The sequence below is a fragment of the Nelusetta ayraudi genome, unplaced genomic scaffold (genome assembly GCF_046127955.1).
Source record: "Nelusetta ayraudi isolate G7.1 ecotype Tasmania unplaced genomic scaffold, CSIRO-AGI_Nayr_v1 ptg000052l, whole genome shotgun sequence".
NCBI classification, from domain to species: domain Eukaryota; kingdom Metazoa; phylum Chordata; class Actinopteri; order Tetraodontiformes; family Monacanthidae; genus Nelusetta; species Nelusetta ayraudi.
Window position 1 is genome coordinate 3,092,501 of NW_027466102.1, and position 17,948 is coordinate 3,110,448.

The following is a 17,948-nucleotide window of genomic DNA, read 5'->3' on the forward strand; positions in this document are numbered from 1 at the left end:
CTTTCTGCTGTTCTGCCGTCCTTCACGAGAAAAGAGAGAGAGTGTGTGTGTGTGTGTGTGTGTGTGTGTGTGTGTGTGTGTGTGTGTGTGTGGAAACGTGCGGGAGTGTGTGCCTTTTGCAGTCAGTGACATGCAGTATATTTCAGCGCAGCTGCCCTCTGTAATACCCGTCTTTGAAATTGAGAGTTGGCCGATTCTTGCTGATTTAATAGTGAAACCTGAATTCACGATGGTGTCCGGAGCCTTATCGAAGCTATCGAGAGAGAGAGGGAGAGAGAGAGAGAAACCCTCTTTAATGTAGATAAGCTCTGTCTTTCAACAATTTGCATCCTCATGGAGATAGAAAACATTGAAAGCAATGAAAGCCCTGCAGCTCCCAGCACAGAGAGCAGAACCCGGCCTGAATGTAAAAGAAATATATAGAAGATGAGACGCCCCAAATAAATGTGATGTTTACTACAAGTGGCCATTCAGCTCTGCAGGGAGGTGAGTGGGACGCCTTGGTTCTGTTTTAAGAATCTTCCAGTCCGCAGCCTGCAGGTCCTGCAACCTGCCTGGCAACGGGTCCCGTTTCGACAGCGCTGGGCTATTTTGTAAATAAATGAATGAGTGAATAAATAAAAAGCCCTCACAAATCAGGCAGAATAAATTGGTCCAAAAGGTAGAAAATGTTTTAATTTCTGAAAAAAAAAAAAAAAAAAAATCCCGACTGTAAAACTGTACGTAGACGCTTCAACGGTCATGGATCATGTTTTACTGTACATGCAAAGTGTTTTTTGTATTTTCAATGAACCAACGGCCGACCCATGACCTGTGCAGTGCAGATGTTTTTTTTTTTTGGTAGCGTTTTTTTCTTTTTTTTTTTTTTTTGCTTGCAACTTTAAAAAGTGTGTTTTGAAGTTGGATGTTGATGATGATTATCAACCTTAACACAGAGACACCATCACACACGAAGCGGCTGAACGGATCCGTTCCCCTTTGACAATTCTTGTCTCGATGTTGCTCCTCCCGACAAACGGGTGGACGCTCGACCCACGTTGACTCCAATAATTCAAGAGCTGCACCCTTGCCCAACCGTCGCTCACTCTGTAGGCGCGCTGGTTTCCCGGTCAGGTAAGAGTAAAGCGGCCTGCTGGGTGACTGCTGCAGGGCGGGGGGTGGGGGGGGATGAGGGTCGGGCATGAGCGCACAATCTAATCTCACCATGCAGGACCAGAAGAGGCTTTTTTGCAGAGTTGACGATGCTGTTTACATTCCCCCCGGGGTCCGTTGTCTTTGTAAAATGTAAAGTGTATGAAATAAGACATTTGCAGTGATCGCAGTATTAAAAGTTTCTGAAATAAAATAAAAGAGATGCCGTGTCAACTCTGTGTGCTGCCGCTCTCACTTTCATTTTTTTCCACCCTCGGGCTTCAAAGACAAAACAACAGAGGGCCACACAGGAGTCAGAGATGAATCACATGGCCTGAGTGGCAAAGGTTGCTTTAAAGGTCCAGTGTGTTAAAATGTTTAAGACATTCCGCCTGACTGCGCGTTTTCTATTTGTGGCAGTGTCAGGTGGGCTTCCTTAAAAAAAATGTCGGCGCAAGATAGCAGCTAAGAAGAAGGCCCTTATTGCTCTATGTGTATACTTATACTTATATGAGAAGCCGTTCTAAGAGTAGGAAAACCATATGTTTTTTTTTTGTACTGCGAGTATACACTTTTATTGATATATTAATGGGCCGAATATAAAGCTCTTACCGAGGTAAAAATCATAAATCAGGCCAAATTTCACACACCAGTCCTTTAACAAAAAGCAAAGTTGGATGTAATGTATTGCTGTTTATCAGAAGCAAAAAATAAATAAATCTGTAAATGTAACCACACAACACCACAGCACACGTTTGTGCTCAAAATTTCAGTGTAGTTTTGTGACTTTGAGGTGACTTACAATTTAAATATAATATTTAACTGTTGCGTCTTGCTTAACAATGAAACATTTGAGGCCAATTCAGCGCCTTGAAAACAAACCCATGTATGTGAGGAGAAGAATCCTGATCATTTTTTTTTTATTTTAGAAGTGAGCGATATAATCATCCTGAGGATTCCTTGTCTCTCAGACACCCGCAACAATTTCCTGGAAGCCGCCCACCCTGAGAGGAAGTGGATTCACTTTCTCATGTAGTGTTTCCTGTCCAGCCAGCGTGTGGAGTTTCGGGGGTGTCCCTCGGCCTCGCCTTCACAATCTGCACAATATGTACGGCATGGATTCACCTGACTACAGTTCAACCACACTCACAACAGATTTGTCAGATTTTTATTCTACCGGTGCTGCGGGCCAGCTTGTCACCCCCTGTTGAGATTGAGGGACGGTAAAAAGGTGGCGTCATTAACTTTTTATCTCGTCTTTGATCGATTGAAGAAGTGAAAGTTGGTTCTGCAGGAACTCCATCTCTGGATAAAGATCTGCAGCCCGTCATGATGATTTTCCTGATGCTGTGCTGTATTTCTGCCACAGCTAGTTCCTAATGGTGGCAACATATCATCTCTTTTGACATAGAAGAACATTTTATGCTCCAGTACCTCAGGGGTTAAAAGCTCATGCATAAGAGGCTGCAAGATCACGGCTGGGATTCAGTTCTCAGTCATCCATCTAGAAAAGCTCCAATCCATGAAAACTTTTTTTTTGTCTTTTCACTTTATTGTTTTAGCTGTTATAACCAAAGGCGTCTCAAAGTGCTTTGTCCAATCCGAGGAAAACCACCTGGGCCCCCGGAGCAAGCAAGGTGCAATAGTGGCCAGGGAAACCCTATAATTATATATTATTACGCATATTATTGTTTTTAACCCTTGAGTTGTGACAAAAGCAGAAATCAGCTGCAAAAAAAAAAAAAAAAAAAAAAAGGAATAAAGTGCAGGAAGGAACTCTGAACCCAGCTCCTGCCTCAGAGATTAGCACAAATGCTTCGGTTGCTAGTTTTATCAGACCTGGATGTTTTGTAACCCCCCCACCCCCCCTATTTAGAAGTAGTGCATAAAAACAGATTCTTCCGCGGACAAAAAGCTTTTAGCTCCTACCCGACTGGCTTTGACTGAATACCCGCTCACCACAAGGGGGCGATGTGTGACCAATGTCGTCCCCCCCACCAATAAGAATTCTCCCGATGTTACCACCTGGCTCAACTGTGGGGGGGGAAATCAAATTTGGTCCAAATTTGATTGGTCCACCCGGGAATGTGAAAGACTGAAGGTAACTTTTTTTTGCCTTTGGAAAAGCTACTCCATTGTGTTATTAATATTTCTACATCCATGTTGATGTACATTCAAGCTAGTGACTTGCTGTAAGTCACTAGCTGTAAATGGGATCTTGGGTGAATATATCTGTTTGAAACTTTTCTCCATGTTAAAAATAATCCAACATAAGTGTCATCTTTTTTCTGCCTGAACAAAAGAGCAAAAGCAAAAAATAAAAATAATCTACCCGTCAGACAAACGGCGACCAGCTATTTAACTGTTGCTAGTGTAGAACAGGGGTCACCAACACGGTGTCCATGGGCAACACGTAGCCCCCGAGGACCACATCAGTAGCCCGCAGGCCTGTTCTACAAACAGCACAACTGGTTGAGCTGCATCTAAAATTCAATGTTATTCAACCTTGTTGAGTCATTGTTGATGATTATTGAAAACACATTAACATGATCTCTGTCTTCACATAGATCAGCATCATTAATAACCATATATAACGGAGAAAACGTGCTATTTTAATGGAGTGCAACAAACTGGTCGGCTTTCATATGACTCAGGAAGTAGCTGTCAGGTACAAAAGGTTGGTGACTCCTCGTATAAAAGATGTGTGAGAAGGCTGAGAGAGATGAAAGTGACCTGCAGCTCGCGCTCAGCGCGTCCACCTTGCAGCCGGGCTGCAGCCACCGCAGTGGCAGTGCGGTGAGAGATAGAGGGGTGGGTGAGGGGAGGAGGGGGAGGTGCGATGCGGAGGAGGCCACAGATTAGTCATCCCTGCCACAGGTGGAAGATGTGGAGGCTGAGTCACCCGGCGGGGGGGGGGCTCCTCTGAAGGATCCGCTGCCGAGAGACCAAGACAATGGAAATCGAAGGCTGATCAGGAGCGCGGCTTTGTTTTCTGTCCTCCAGTTCCCCTGCAACATGCAGCATAGTGACTCTCACATTAGACATTAGGTACCTTCTTTCAAGGCACTTCAGGATGAATAACTGCAGACCGAGGTCGGATTTTACACTCTCAACCTCTAAAGATTTCTTGACCACTATGTCACTATGCCAGGCCAGTGGTACATTACCAAGTTGCGCCTACTTATGTTCCGCTGTGTTGCACCAGTCTTGTGTGTGTTGATACTGTTCATGTTATATCTAAAAGATGGACTCATTGTTCAGTCAGATAAGAAATAAACTGTGTGGAAACTCATAACAATTTGTCTCCCGCTAACGTCTAGCGTCAAAGTGCTAACGGGCTAACCGGCGTTTCACGCGACCACGTGTGGGTTGAGCCTACTCCAGCCCATCGTCACACCTCCTAGTAGGAAAACAGAATCATCATTCAAGAACATAATTTCACTGGTACTGTTGCATTTTAAACACTCAACAGTGCCAACTTCACTCCTGATGTTCCGTGTACTGTTCTTGCTTTGCTGTGCAAAGCTGTTCTATTTGCAGGTTAGCCGCTAGCCACGTGAGCTGTCAGTTCACCAATAGATTCGTCAGAGTTAAATTCTTTAGGAAGCAAGATAAAAGTGTCAGGGTTGCATTTTTTTTTTTTTTTTGCGCTGGTTGAGCAACAGCGGTGGCGGTGGCGGTGGCGGCACACTTAGAAGTTATAAACCGTCGAGAAGTGCACCTTTTGCATCCTTCAAAACACACTTGCATGATATTTAGTGTGGGAGTTGGAAAAGAAAAGAAGCCTTACTTCTTTTTTCTACTGCGTCCTGCTTCGCATCTCAGAGGAAAATCAATGTGCTGCTTTTTTTTTTTGTTAAAAGAAGTTATATGCGCAAGTAAAAAAAAAATAATCCAGCGCTTTTATCCAAGAGAGCGTGACATGCACCACGCACACGCGTGCAAGACGCTGGAAAGTCTTGTGCTGGAAGTCGACTGAACGTTCCCGATGAACCCCGGGATTGACTTCACACTTAGCCCTCTGTTTACAGCCTCACTCTCAAAAACACCCCCCAGATTTAATTTCCTATTACCCCCCCCACACACACACACACACGATGCCTAGACACTCGTGTTGGCGAGTAATCTATAACTAAGTAATCTACTACTGCAATTAAACTACTTTTTGGTAAAGGAGTAACGTAACAGGGGGATTACTGTGGCAAAACTGGTAATTATATTGTAATGACTTTATCGAGTAACAATTCCATTACTTTTCTGAAATATTTTGCAAGCTAAAAATATCCAATTATCCATGAAATGTCTGAAATTCAGAAAAACAACCAAAAACAATGATGTTGCAGATTGACGGTGCAGCCGTGCGTGCAGCGTCACTGATATGCGACGACGCACCGAAACAAGCACGGCGGCGGCAAAAGAAAAAAAGATTGATTGTGTTTGTCGCTGGAAATACAAACATTATGATGAATGCTGTGGTTCGCTGTACGTTACGTGCAGGAAACAAGACGTTCTCAAGTCTCACTTAATCTTTTGTTAACTAAAGTAATTAGTAATTGATTACTTACGAAACAAAGTAGTTAAAAAAAAGTAATGAGATTACTTTTTAAAGGAGTAATCAGTAGTTGGACTACCTTAATGGAGTGATCCCAGCGACACTGCCGGACACCTCCTTACTTCTCTCGGGTTCTCATCAGGGAGACAGACAAAGTGAAGCTGTTTTTTCCCCTCTGGCCTCATTCCAGATGCAAGCGGCGCAGTCCCCCTTTAAGATGCCACATCAGCTGTCGCACTCTCAGTCTTGCTCTCTGGAGTTAAACGTTCCAGAATTCCTACCGGCTGTCCCTCACTTCCTGATTTATTCGTTTTCACAAGTCGGAAAGACGGCGCCGCGCTGACGTGAATCTGCTCAGCCCGCGATGAAGACGCCAACCTGTGAGTCTTTGCTGGAGGTGGACCCGGGGTACAGGCTGGGATTACACATCCCATGTAGCCTGGAACTACTTGTGGATCAGGTGGGAAGACACCTGGAGGAAGATCCAGGCATTGCTCTCGCCTGGCCTGGTTTTTAAGCAACCAGCAAAGAGAAAAGGATGAGAAGAATGCAGATCTGCCAAATGGACTGCACTCATATAGCGCTTTTTCCAGCACCTACACGGTGCCCTGAAGCGCTTTACAAAGGCCTCTCATTCACCCATTCACACACACACAATCATACACCAATGGGTGAGGCTGCTGCCATGCAAGGCGCTGCCTCACCCCATTGGGTGCAATTTAGGGTTAAGTGTCTTGCCCAAGCACACAACGACGGACGAGGACGGAGCGGGATTTGAACCGCCAACCTTTCGGTCATTGGACAAAAGGTTAAGACCTGGGCTGGCTATCTATCTATCTATCTATCTATCTAGAAATGTAAGATGTGAGAACAGTATATATTTCTGGCACAATCTTACACATTTTTATCCTTTTCATGAACAAAGTCTTCAAAACAAGTACAATTATTTTTTTTTAGTTTACTAAAGAAATCAGCGTGACGTATTTCAGGTTTACCCAGAAAGTGTGTTAAATGGCCTAAGCACCTATATACTACAATGAGTAAAAAATGAAGAAGGAAAGATCTTTGCCTTTTCCTTTGCATAAATATAAAATGACTCGACTCGTTCTGTCGGTCCCCTGACCGGCTGAGCCTGCGGACTTTTTGACAAGACGATCCACCGGCCAGCGTTACGCTGAGTTGCGCAGAAGGTGCCGACAGAAAACAAACGACCACACCCAAGCGGACTAATCGCATTAGGCTGTGAGGTTTCAGGGTGTGGACACGTTTCCAGTGCGAGAACCTGCAGCCTGCTGATGGTGTGTGAGCATGTTGTGTGTTCCCAGTCCATTGCATTACGAGACATGTGGGCCAATAACAGCCATAATTGCCCTGTGGCTCTTCCTCTACCACTTACCAACACGCACGCACACACACACACACACACACGCACACAAACGCAGAAGGTATCTTCTCTTCCTGTTTACTGTCACTCAATAATTCAGATGGTCCAGAGTGGGAAGCTTCAGTTTCCATCTGTGTGTGTGTGTGTGTGTGTGTATGGCCAGAAGTGAGTGCTCCATTAGTATCAATGTTGCTTGTGATGACAGTCAGCTGGGAAGTGCATCTATCGATTCCCGACCGTATTGACATCCATTCTTCTCCCTCAGCAGGCTGCAGGACCGACGGCCACTCGATGTGCGAGGCCTGCTGGAAGCTCCGCGCGGCGTCCCACTAAATATCCGGACGAATTAGGCCAGCAAATATATTTAGTCTCTGCAAAGCCAAACACAGATCGGATCCCTATGCAGCCCAGCTGACAGGCTTGGCGTGGACCCTCCTGAGTACAGTAAGCAGGAGCTTTCCCACCTTTGCATCACAGGCTTTGATGTGCTGCCGACGCTCTGGCGAAACACCCCCTCAGCTGAGAGTCGGCCCGCGGGGTCTGACGCTGGGAGCCTGGGATTGGATTAAAAGGCGCTGCGTGCAGAATTTTAGGGGAGACTTCACCGGCTTCATCAGAGGTTTTCCGAGGCTGTCAGAGTCCAGTACTAAAATTAGAATGAATCCTAAATCACAATCCAGAGTTATTTCTCCAGAAGCATCCTGGATCTGTGAGAAAACAATGCGATTAGCCCTCTGTTTAAAGCCTCCCGCCTGCTTTAAACCCAGGTCCAACTGTTTGCTCACTCCGCCAGAATGAAATTATTCAGCAAGCACATGAAATAACCACGTCGACAAAGGATCATATATAATGTAGATGCCTTGTTTGTCATGTTTGTGAATAACACAAGTTTTCCTCTTTGCCCAAGATGCATCATGTAAGAGGGCTGAAACTCCAGTAGCCAACGACGTTCCTCAGTTCCTAGGACTGTTTGACTGGTGGAGCCACAATGGGTTCTAAATTGTGACAGAGGGGCCGGAGCAGCCACCTCATAGGAGAAAAAATATATCATTTGATGTGTAGAAAACATGTGCTTCAATGTCCTTTGAAAATGAACAAAAGCATTACAACAAAATATCTGTCTTTGAAGCCCCACGGTATTTAGTTCTTCTTTAGTTCTTTTTGAAAAAACTCTGAAAACTCTGGAAAAATTGATTTTACATGTTAGGAACAAGAGTTACACAAATTTAACTCAACAGGTATAATATTTATATATTTTTTTTAATGTGTCAGTCAGGGAACTCTACACAAATTTAAAAAAAGGGCTGCGGGCTTGCCTCCTTCTGTAGGATGACTCGGGCAAAGCTCGTGGAGAAGGTTGAATTCAATTCTAAATTCAAAAGCCTGCGGAGGGGACGTGAGATTGAGCGCAGTGCGTGAATATTTCACCTGGCATAGCAGGAAAGCTTGATCCGAGCTGGATGTGGATGTGGCTCCCTATTAGAGTGAGACGAGAGGAGGATGCATGTCGCAGACGGAGAGAGAGAGAGAGAGAGAGAGAGAGAGAGAGAGAGAGAGAGAGAGCGTGCTGGAAAGTGAGAGTGATGCGCGCTCTCTCGCTCGCTCTCTCGCTCTCTCTCTCTCTCTCTCTCTCTCTCTCTCTCTCTCTCTCTCTCTCTCTCTCTCTCTCTCTCCCTCTCTCTCTCTCTCTCCCTCTCTCTCTCAGCTGAGCAGCGAGCCGTTGTCTCAGTGCTGCTGGAGCCGCTGTTTTGGCTCCGGAGCTCGAAGCGAGAGGGAAGCCGGCGCTGCTGAGGTAAGTGAGGGGTGCAATGTAGTGTGTGTGTGTGTGTGTGTGTGTGTGTGTGTGTGTGTGTATTAGCGCGCCGGCTCCGTGATAGAGCTGTTGAATGAATCCGATGCGCTGCCACAATGTCAACTCTGTTGCTGCGGTGTTGCGTTGATTGATTGGTTGATTGAGTGAACGAGCGAGTGAGATGCGCCGCACCACACAGAGCTGAATGCGTGCGCGCGCGCACGGTGTTGGGGGCGATTCGCTTTCAATCTCATACCTGTGATTCGAGCGCGCGCTGCACGGGTCACTTCAGCACGAGTGCGATTGAATTGCGGGTGCCTGGACGCGCGTGTGCACAACAGCCCCGGAGGACGCCGCCGGGAGTGCGCGCAATGCGTGTGAGGTGCCGGGGCGCATCTTATTCGTATATTATATAGTAGTAGAGTATAGAGTATTTCGTATAGTATAGAGTATTTTATCTCTGTATATTATAAATGTCCCAGTAAGAGGCAAGCCCTCAAGTTAGTGTCTATGTATGTGTGTGTGTGTGTGTGTGTGTGTGTGTGTGTGTGTGTGTGTGTGTGTGTGTGTGAGAGAGAGAGAGAGAGAGAGAGAGAGAGAGAGAGAGAGAGAGAGAGGCTAAATGAGGTTGCAGGCTGTGCCTCTCCAGTCCAGACAGCACACAGTATAAATACAAATGCCTGGTTGTCCCCTTATAGAAGGCATATAAGACTCTCTCTATCTGAGCTGAACTCCCTGAAATGTGATGAGCAGCAGCGTCTGACCAGAAGGCCCCTCAAGGTGACCACGCTCCTGTCCCTCCATCGCATGCTGGGAATAAAAAGTTCATTTTTTTGCCTGATTTTTCCTCTCCTGGTGGTTCAGAAATCCTGCGACTTGCCACGAATTCGATATGACTTTGCAGTTGTGACAGATTCATTTGGGCGTCCTGCACCTATGGGGTCAGACTGGACGACCATCGGCGAGCCAGGCCGCGCCCCCCCCAAACACCCCCAACCCAACACCACAGCACAGCCCTCGAAATGTCAGAGTGGCTGAGCAACAGCGGGATCTTGTTCGGTTCTGTCCAGAAACTGGTTGAAAAAAAAAAACTTAAACGTTGACGTGATCCTGGCTTTGCACATTTCACCGTCGCGTCACTGTAAACTCGCTCCCTCGTGATTGTACGTGAAAAACACAAGCTTGGGCCGTAGTGTGACGAAGGATTGGCGTGCACAGAGATGCATGGACGCGAGACTGATGGTGCAGAACATCCAGACATCCGCATCCTCTCTCGCCTGTGGCTCAGTGGATGGGTGGGGAAGGGATAAAAAGTGTGTGCGTGTGTGTGTGTGTGTGTGTGTGTGTGCGCGTGTGTGTGCGTGTGCTTGCGCCGAAGTGTCGAAGTTCCTCAGGGAAACTGATAGCTTTGACTTGGAAGCGGTGGGACGCCTCGCTTGTGGATCTACTTCCTGTCATCGCAGCACTTGAAGGAGGAACGAAAGCCGCGAATGTACTCAGCCTGGTTTAGCATAATAATCTAGGACAGTCATAAAAATAAACCCAATTGTGCACGATTTTTTTTTTTCCTCCTTTCATTGTCAGTCCAGAAATTCTGCGCGTAATCTGCTCCCTCATACTGTTAAAAGCACATTTATTCCCCTTGAAAAGAGGAGGGCGAACAACAAAACAAAACTTATTTTTTTACCCAATTTTACATTGAACATTTTGTTCACCTGCAGACGGTTGAGCAGACTCCGCCTATTGATAATCTCCAAAGCTTGATGGATGTACAGAAAACGGCACGTTCGGCTGTCTGTTTGCGGCTTCCCGCAAAAAAGTTTTGGCTTCCTCTGAAAACTGAGGGGTTTTCTGTGTCTTCCACATATGCTAGGAAGAAGAGTTAACCATGCTCTTTGTGACATCAAAAAAAAAAAAGGCCCATTTCCAGAATTATACTTGACAGAAAACACTGGGAAAGTCAATGCTATTTGTATGTGACAGTAGAATTTAGTGGAAGCTGGGTGAACTGTATGCTGATGATCTTTAAGTATGCAGCGGAGGTCAGCCTGCACTTCATCCTCCGGGTGTCCTCAGCTCCGTCAGCCACAATTTGGACTCCCTCTCATCCCGGGTGTCTCTCAAGGTGACTCCAGAAGGCCTTTTAAACATTCCCAACCTGTGCACAGGACCGCAGCTGGCCTGCACCTCCAAACAGTTCACTCAAGAATAAGAATAAGAATGCCTTTAAATATCCCACATTGTGGACATTTGCATACTCACAGCAGCTTATGCAGTGCAATTGAAGAATTAAAAAGAGCGCAAAGAGTGAATTAAAAATAATTCAAATATGTATACAAATGATTTATAACTAAATTGGATGCAAACGTGCATGCAAACGTATACGTATATGTGGATGGGACGACGCCTCGGTGAACCCGAACGCCACTCGACTGGCACGCCAGGTGCCCTGTCGGCTGTGACCCGCAGGATCGCATCGCCTGTTCGAGGGATGCCCGGCAAACAGCTGGCTGATGAGGGTATTGATCCCGAGAGGCGGCTGACATGGAGCTAAACGCCTGGGCCGACGGCAGAGAAGTGGACACGTGAGAAAAAGTAATGAAACCCAGTCGTCGGCGCAGAAAGTGCACCGGGGTAGGAAGGAGTTGGATTTGTCTCCGACTGATAAAAAGCGTGTTTCATAACGTAGAATAGCACTGGATGAACAAGTCTGTCTGACTTGCGACTTGTGTGCGGAAGTTTTACTTTCAGCTTAGCCAGGTTGACAACTGTATTTAGCACTTGAGGCTATCTGCTGGCCCAAGGGATGACTTTAGCCTCTTGTCGCTGCTTGTCACAAATACTAAAGTCAGTCGCCCGTGAAAGCAAAAACTTCTGATCCATCCAAGAAATAAAAATAAAAAGCCTTCTGTACTGTTCTTTGTTTTTTTACTTTAATGTGAAACGCCAGTCCTCAAAATACATTTTGGATGAAGCAGCTGCTTCTGCTGCAGCGCACACAGCTACTGTAATTTCTTGAGCATCAACCGGGCTCATGGTGTTTCTTCTCTGTCTTCTTCTGTGGTTTCTTAGGGCAGCCTGCGGCAGGAAGCTGATTAATCCTGAGGCTGACTGAGACACACTTTCTGTTGTTGATTTAATTGCCCTCAGCGTGTGGTTACTTCTATGACACCACTGATGATAACACACTTTGCCGAGAATAAGAGGCTCGGCTTTGCTATAAAATATACATAAACTGCTTTAAATAGAACAAACGAGTACGTCCACTTAAAAAGAACAACATTTAACAAAGTTCCCAAAATATTGATTTAATAAAGTGATAGGTTTTCTTTCAAGATTAGCAACAATGTGCTAGCTAAGTGTGAAAACACAGAGAGAAAGCAGGCTACAGTATCCCCTCTTGTTGCTAGTCCTGGTACCGATCGGCCATTTTTAGGAAAAAACAAAAAAACAAAACCCTGTTAAAACAACAACAACAACAACAGCAGCAGCAACAACAATTTTCTTCAAGTGGCAGGATTTAGAAATAAAAGCTTGGTGAACAAAAAGCATACCTGCTGATTACAGTTTCCCTGCAGGCCCACTGCGGTCCACTTTAACAGAGTAATTACTTTAGAGCCAAATGATCACGCAAGGAAATGTGAGGACGCTGCTGTCTGTCTGCCCGTGACACCGTCATTATCTCTGCTGATGCTGTGTGGACGCTGTGCGTATAAGCCGATTTATTTGTGTTTAACTGGATTATGGCTCATTGATTCAACGCACAAAGGCGGCAACAACAGTGCGTTTTATATTTTGGGCAGCCGAGATATCAAAGACACATTGAAGACCCAAACCAAACCAAACCAAAGGTTGATTGAACTGTCACTTTCTGCATGGCTTGTGTTCTATCTTTAACTTTTTGTCCCCCCCCCCCACCTTATACTACGTCTAAACGTAAATACTGACTTATCAGATGGAGAGACCATATTTCCCATGTGCCCTGTGTCAAAGCTCTCAGGTGCTCTCTATTAAGGCCCTCCCCAGTTTCTTTTGTCCATGCGCTGGCCTGAGAAGGAAGACTCTCCGCGTTTGACGGCTCTGGCCTCTGAATATTTCATGTTGAGTGGGCTGATCTTTTCAAAAGCGTTCAATTTACTCCGTCATGAGCTCGGGCCCTCGAGGGAGCGAGGGAGGAAAAAGGGGAAACTCTGAAATGTAAGCGCTGGCCTGGAGAAGTGTTTGGTTTGAAGTCATTTTTTCACCCCGCCTTTGCGTTGTTCCCTGTGTGAGGTGTGCGGTTTTGTTTTTTTCTTATCATGCTTGAGCATGTGGCCTTTCATTGATGTGGAATTTTCCCTGTGTTTTTATTTTCATCCCTTCTCGTGTCCCCTCTTCTCCCCCCCCCCCCTCTTTATCTTGGTCCTTCTGTCCTCGCTCGTCAGTATTTTGACAGCTTTCAGACACTTGGGGGGAGGGAGTGGCGGGCGCAGATTGAATTATGGCATTTGGGTTTATGCGTGCTTGGACTCAAATGTTGACGATCAGAAAATATGTTTTTAAACAAACTGTTGAACCACTGAAGCGTTTGTTGGACTTTGTCTCTTTTCAACAAGTTTAAATGAAAAAAAGACTGCTTTCTCAGAAATGTATTTCACAGGATTGAGGGAAACATACACATATATATCAGTCTAAAAATAATGAAATCCTCAAAACATTGAGCTACTATACCTTGTGTTCCCATGGAAATTCAAATCAAATGACAGCACAGACGGATATTTCAGATGAGAGACGACAGGAAATGCAAGGAGAATTTTATTCATGCTTTCATTTCATCCGTCCATCCCTCTATCTCTCTCTCTGTCAGGGCCCATAAAAACAGAGGGAGCGAGACAGAGCGGACAGAGAGCTGGGACGAAGAGCCAACGTGGAGACTGGAGTGATGGCCGAGGCACCTCAGCAGCAGCAGCAGCAGCAGCAGCTGGAGGAGGAGGAGGAGGAGGAGCAGCAGAGCTCAGAGGAGGCACCCGACACCGACGAAGGGTCCGAGGACTCTAAAGAGGAAGTCCCCGTCACCCCCCGGCGCCCTATGCTGTCCATGAGGTCCATGAGCAGCGTGGACCCTGACGATGACTCGCCCAACATGATTGTCTATAGAAAGGTAGGAGACAAAATAAAACAAAAACAAACAAAACAAAAATATTGGCTGCGTTTGTACATTTGGAAATATTTGTTTTAAAGTCAACAAAAGGGGAGAATAAATGTATAGTTAAGTTACAGAAATGAAAGAGGAGGAAAATTAAATAAGGTGTGTTAAGCGGCCATGGTCGTCGTCTTGTGTGTTTCTGGCAGCGTTGGATGTCGCTTTGTGCATTATTGTCTTCTGTAAAGGTCAAGGTCGCCTGACTTCGTTGCACAGCTTCTGCTCCTATTTCTTCTTCTCCTGGTATTTCTAGCAGAATTTGCAACCTGGTGTATCCAAGATGGTTTAAGTCGGTTAAAAGCCTGGTGAAGTTGTCGTATCTGGCGCTCAGGTGTCGCAGTGCCAGTCAATCAACAGTGTATCATCATCCACCCGACTGTGAAACACTTCCAAGAAGAATGGCGTAATCAAGGTTTTAACCAGCTCAAAGAAGAGATGTCTCAGGCGCTCATCATCCTGGCTTAGGGAACACTGGCGGGATAGCCTGCCAATGTCTAATTGTAGCAGGTAGCTCAGCGTGATGACAACAGCGAGGCCTTTCTGTGTTCTCTCTGTGTCTGCGTGGGATCTCGTGACCTTCTCCCACACTTCAAAGACAAGCATGGGCTGCTCCACTCTCTGTGTATGGTTGTCGCTCTATGTGGCCGTTCAATGAACTTGGTGAACCTTGCCTTTGCTGATATTCGTGAGATATTAGTTCGCAACCACCTTCTGATTCCAAGATGCTTGAAAATGTTTAATTACTAACACGACAGCAGATTTAATGGACAATAAAAACACCATTGATAATATTATTTGCCCTTAATAGGACTTTAGGACCAGAACACTCACATTCACTCTCCATGGAATGTGGGTACACAGTATGGCAGCACAAACAGTGCCCTCCGCTGGATTGGAGACTCATTGCATCAAAAATAATCATTACCTCCAGAATTTCCCCTGTATTGTGTTGAGATGAAATACATTTTATTGCACAGATTATTATTTCTCACATAGCCATTGGGGGTTTGGCTTAACTGCTCAGAGACAATATTTGAGGGGGGTTCATTCCTTTATTGGAATGGGAATATGGATCTTGAGGTTTGCTGGACATGTTGAAAAACAAACAAAAAAAATAGATAAAAGAATTAGATTGTTACAACCTTTTGATCTTTTAGGATGGGACAATACAAGAGAATGAGTGAGCGTTTATTGCCAGGTAGCCAAAATGGTGCCAGGCACCTTCCGAGTGGTGATGGCACATTTTTTATTTATGAGTTGGCTTCAACTTGGCCACTTGGGGAGCCATCGCATCGTCGCGTGGAGGCAATGTGAGGCGAAACGCAGAGTTTCTGGAAACTGCCAACTTGCTCAGTGGGACAGAGAACATCGGGCTCTTGGCACTACCTGTCAGGTTTGTTGTGATGTGGGCTGGATTTCTTTTGGGAGAATTACACCAAATACTCCCTTGCACTCCTTTTCTCTCAGAGGGAGCAGATTCAGTTTGTGCATCAAAAATAGCATCACTCAAAACGATTAAGTCAAGAGTTCTGATTCTGTTTTTCATTTGAAAAGCATTTTTTTTAAAACGCAGTTTCCATCCACAGCTATTTCTTATTTGTAATTCTTGTATAATGTACTGTACATATGTTTACATATATGTATATAATATATGTATATATGTATATCTACTGTTTATATGTTTGTATGTATGTATATGTATATACATAATTACATATATTTGTATATATGTATATGTATGCATATATATGTACATGTATGTATGTATATACAGTATATGTATATGTATATCAGAGGTTGCACTAGACTTTTTTGTTGTCTGTCACTTTGACTGACAGCGTCATAAAATCCTGTCATAATCTATTTATGCCAGTCACTTAGATTTTCTAAATGATAAGAACATAACATAACATGTTCAATAGCATTCCATTACATTGATTTTTGATTAACATATACCTGAGACTTAGCTAAACAGCCAGACATCTGTAATTGGTTGAGGTCAGGTGTGGGTGTGTGAGAGTGCGGACGGAAGTGAGAGTGGTAAGACGCGTGTGAGCCTGAGTGAAAAGTAAGAGAGCGTTTGTTGTTTCTGCCGTTGGCTACGGCCCACAGTAGCCTGTGTAGCCATTCAATTATTTAAAACAAGAAACTGTGTGACGTCTCTGCGCCATGTGTCATATATAAATATATATATATATATACATAAGACTCTGTCCTAAATGCCCCTCAGTCTGCCTTGTCTGGAAGCATCCCCTGAGTTGTGCAATAACTTCCTGCATTTTTTTTTTATTGACAAAGTTGTTACCACAAGGGCTCTCAGCCCAGCTCCTGCCTCTGACCCTTCTGGTCTAGTCCCTTGTCGAGCCGTGTTTGAAAATTTTCATCCTGTGACTTTGTCGCTTTTAGAAGATATGGTTGGCCACATTAAGCCATCAGGTTCCCCGTGTGGTGCTTTCCCTCCTCACTTTTTTAAGGGGGTTTTCTCTTGTATAGGAAAATCAGTTGTTGCCATTATGAACAGCAGCTCGTCCTCAGGTGTTGTCCTCGTAAGTTTCAAATACGCAGTTGTGCAACCTCTGCTTAAAAAACCCAGCCTTGATCACACTGTTTGCTAATTTCAGGCCCATCTCCAAGATGCCATTTATCTCTGAGAGAAAACTATTCATAGCTTAAATCATATCTGGGTGAGCACAACATTCTGGAGGTCTTTCAGTCTGGTTTTAAAACCCTGCACAGCACAGAGTCAACCTTAATGAGGATTTTTAATGACATCCTCCTGGCAAATGATTCCGGGGATTATGTGATTCTTGTCGTACCGGACTTGACTGCGGCATTTGACACAGTGGACCACAATATTTTGGTAACTCGGTTGCAACACCTTGTGGACATTTGTGGTAGTGCTTTGGAGTGGTTTAGGACCTATGTTAGCCTTGCTGGTTCTGAGTCCCGCACCTCTCCTCTATCTTATGGGGTTCCACAGGGCTCAATCCTCAGGCCCTTGCTGTTCTCTCTTTATTTACTTCCTCTGGGCTCCATTCTTCAAAAGCATGGCATCTCTCCATGTTTATGCTGATGACAGCCAAATATACGTGCCACTGAAAAAGAAAGATGCCTTTTCTTGAAAACCACTTTTAGCTTGATGACCTTATTTTTTTAAAAACTTCAATAAAAAGAAAACATTGTTAGTAGCAGCTTTTATTGTATGTGGTTTACAGTTTTGCACTCACACACACACACACACACACACACACACACACACACACACACACACACACACCTTTCTGACTATGAATGAGGCACATTTGCCTGACCTGCTGACTTGAATATGTTGATGTCAACATTTCAAATATTGAACACCCCACAGGAAAATAAACATCCTGAAGAAAGCACGCACTTGCATTTAACTAGCTAAGGTTTACCAAAGGAAGATTTCCAAGGCTGAATTCAGCTATGATAGCAAAACATAGAAGTGAGCGAAGAGAAAGAGACACATCTTTTGCAAATGGGTTTTATTGTTTTATTGGCACAACCTCTGTCCCAGAAAGGTTTCATTCAAACACACTCTGAGTTGTAACTCAAGAATTTAAGAGAATCTTATCCACTTAAAATAAACTCTGATCTTTCCGTTAATTTCCTCTTTCACAACCCAACTAACATCCACAATGTAATGTCTTCAAATGAGCCTTCTTTGACAACGACAACTGTGGCTCGGCGTGACGCGCTTCTGCAAGCAGCGAAAGCGACCCGAGATGGCGCTGAAATGATTAAATAATAACGTGACCTAACATGAATAGGCCCTGCTGCACCGTGATTAATGAGATGAGAAAACAAATGTGTGTCACGAGTGTGATTGAGACTGCAGGTAGCTATGATCCAGCCTGATGTCCGTCAGAAAGTGCAGTGACGC

General features: G+C 44.8%; 1 protein-coding gene across 1 annotated transcript in view; it reads left to right on the forward strand.

The window, feature by feature from the left end:
* The first annotated feature begins 8,657 nt into the window (after positions 1-8,657).
* LOC142896253 (regulator of G-protein signaling 6-like) overlaps positions 8,658-17,948 on the forward strand; it is an 81,830-nt gene continuing 72,539 nt past the window's right edge. Inside the window, exons 1-2 of the mRNA XM_076037835.1 lie at positions 8,658-8,859; positions 13,706-13,999. Of these exons, the coding sequence (XP_075893950.1) occupies positions 13,781-13,999 (219 nt within the window). The 5' untranslated portion in view covers positions 8,658-8,859; positions 13,706-13,780. The remainder of the gene's footprint in view (positions 8,860-13,705; positions 14,000-17,948) is intronic.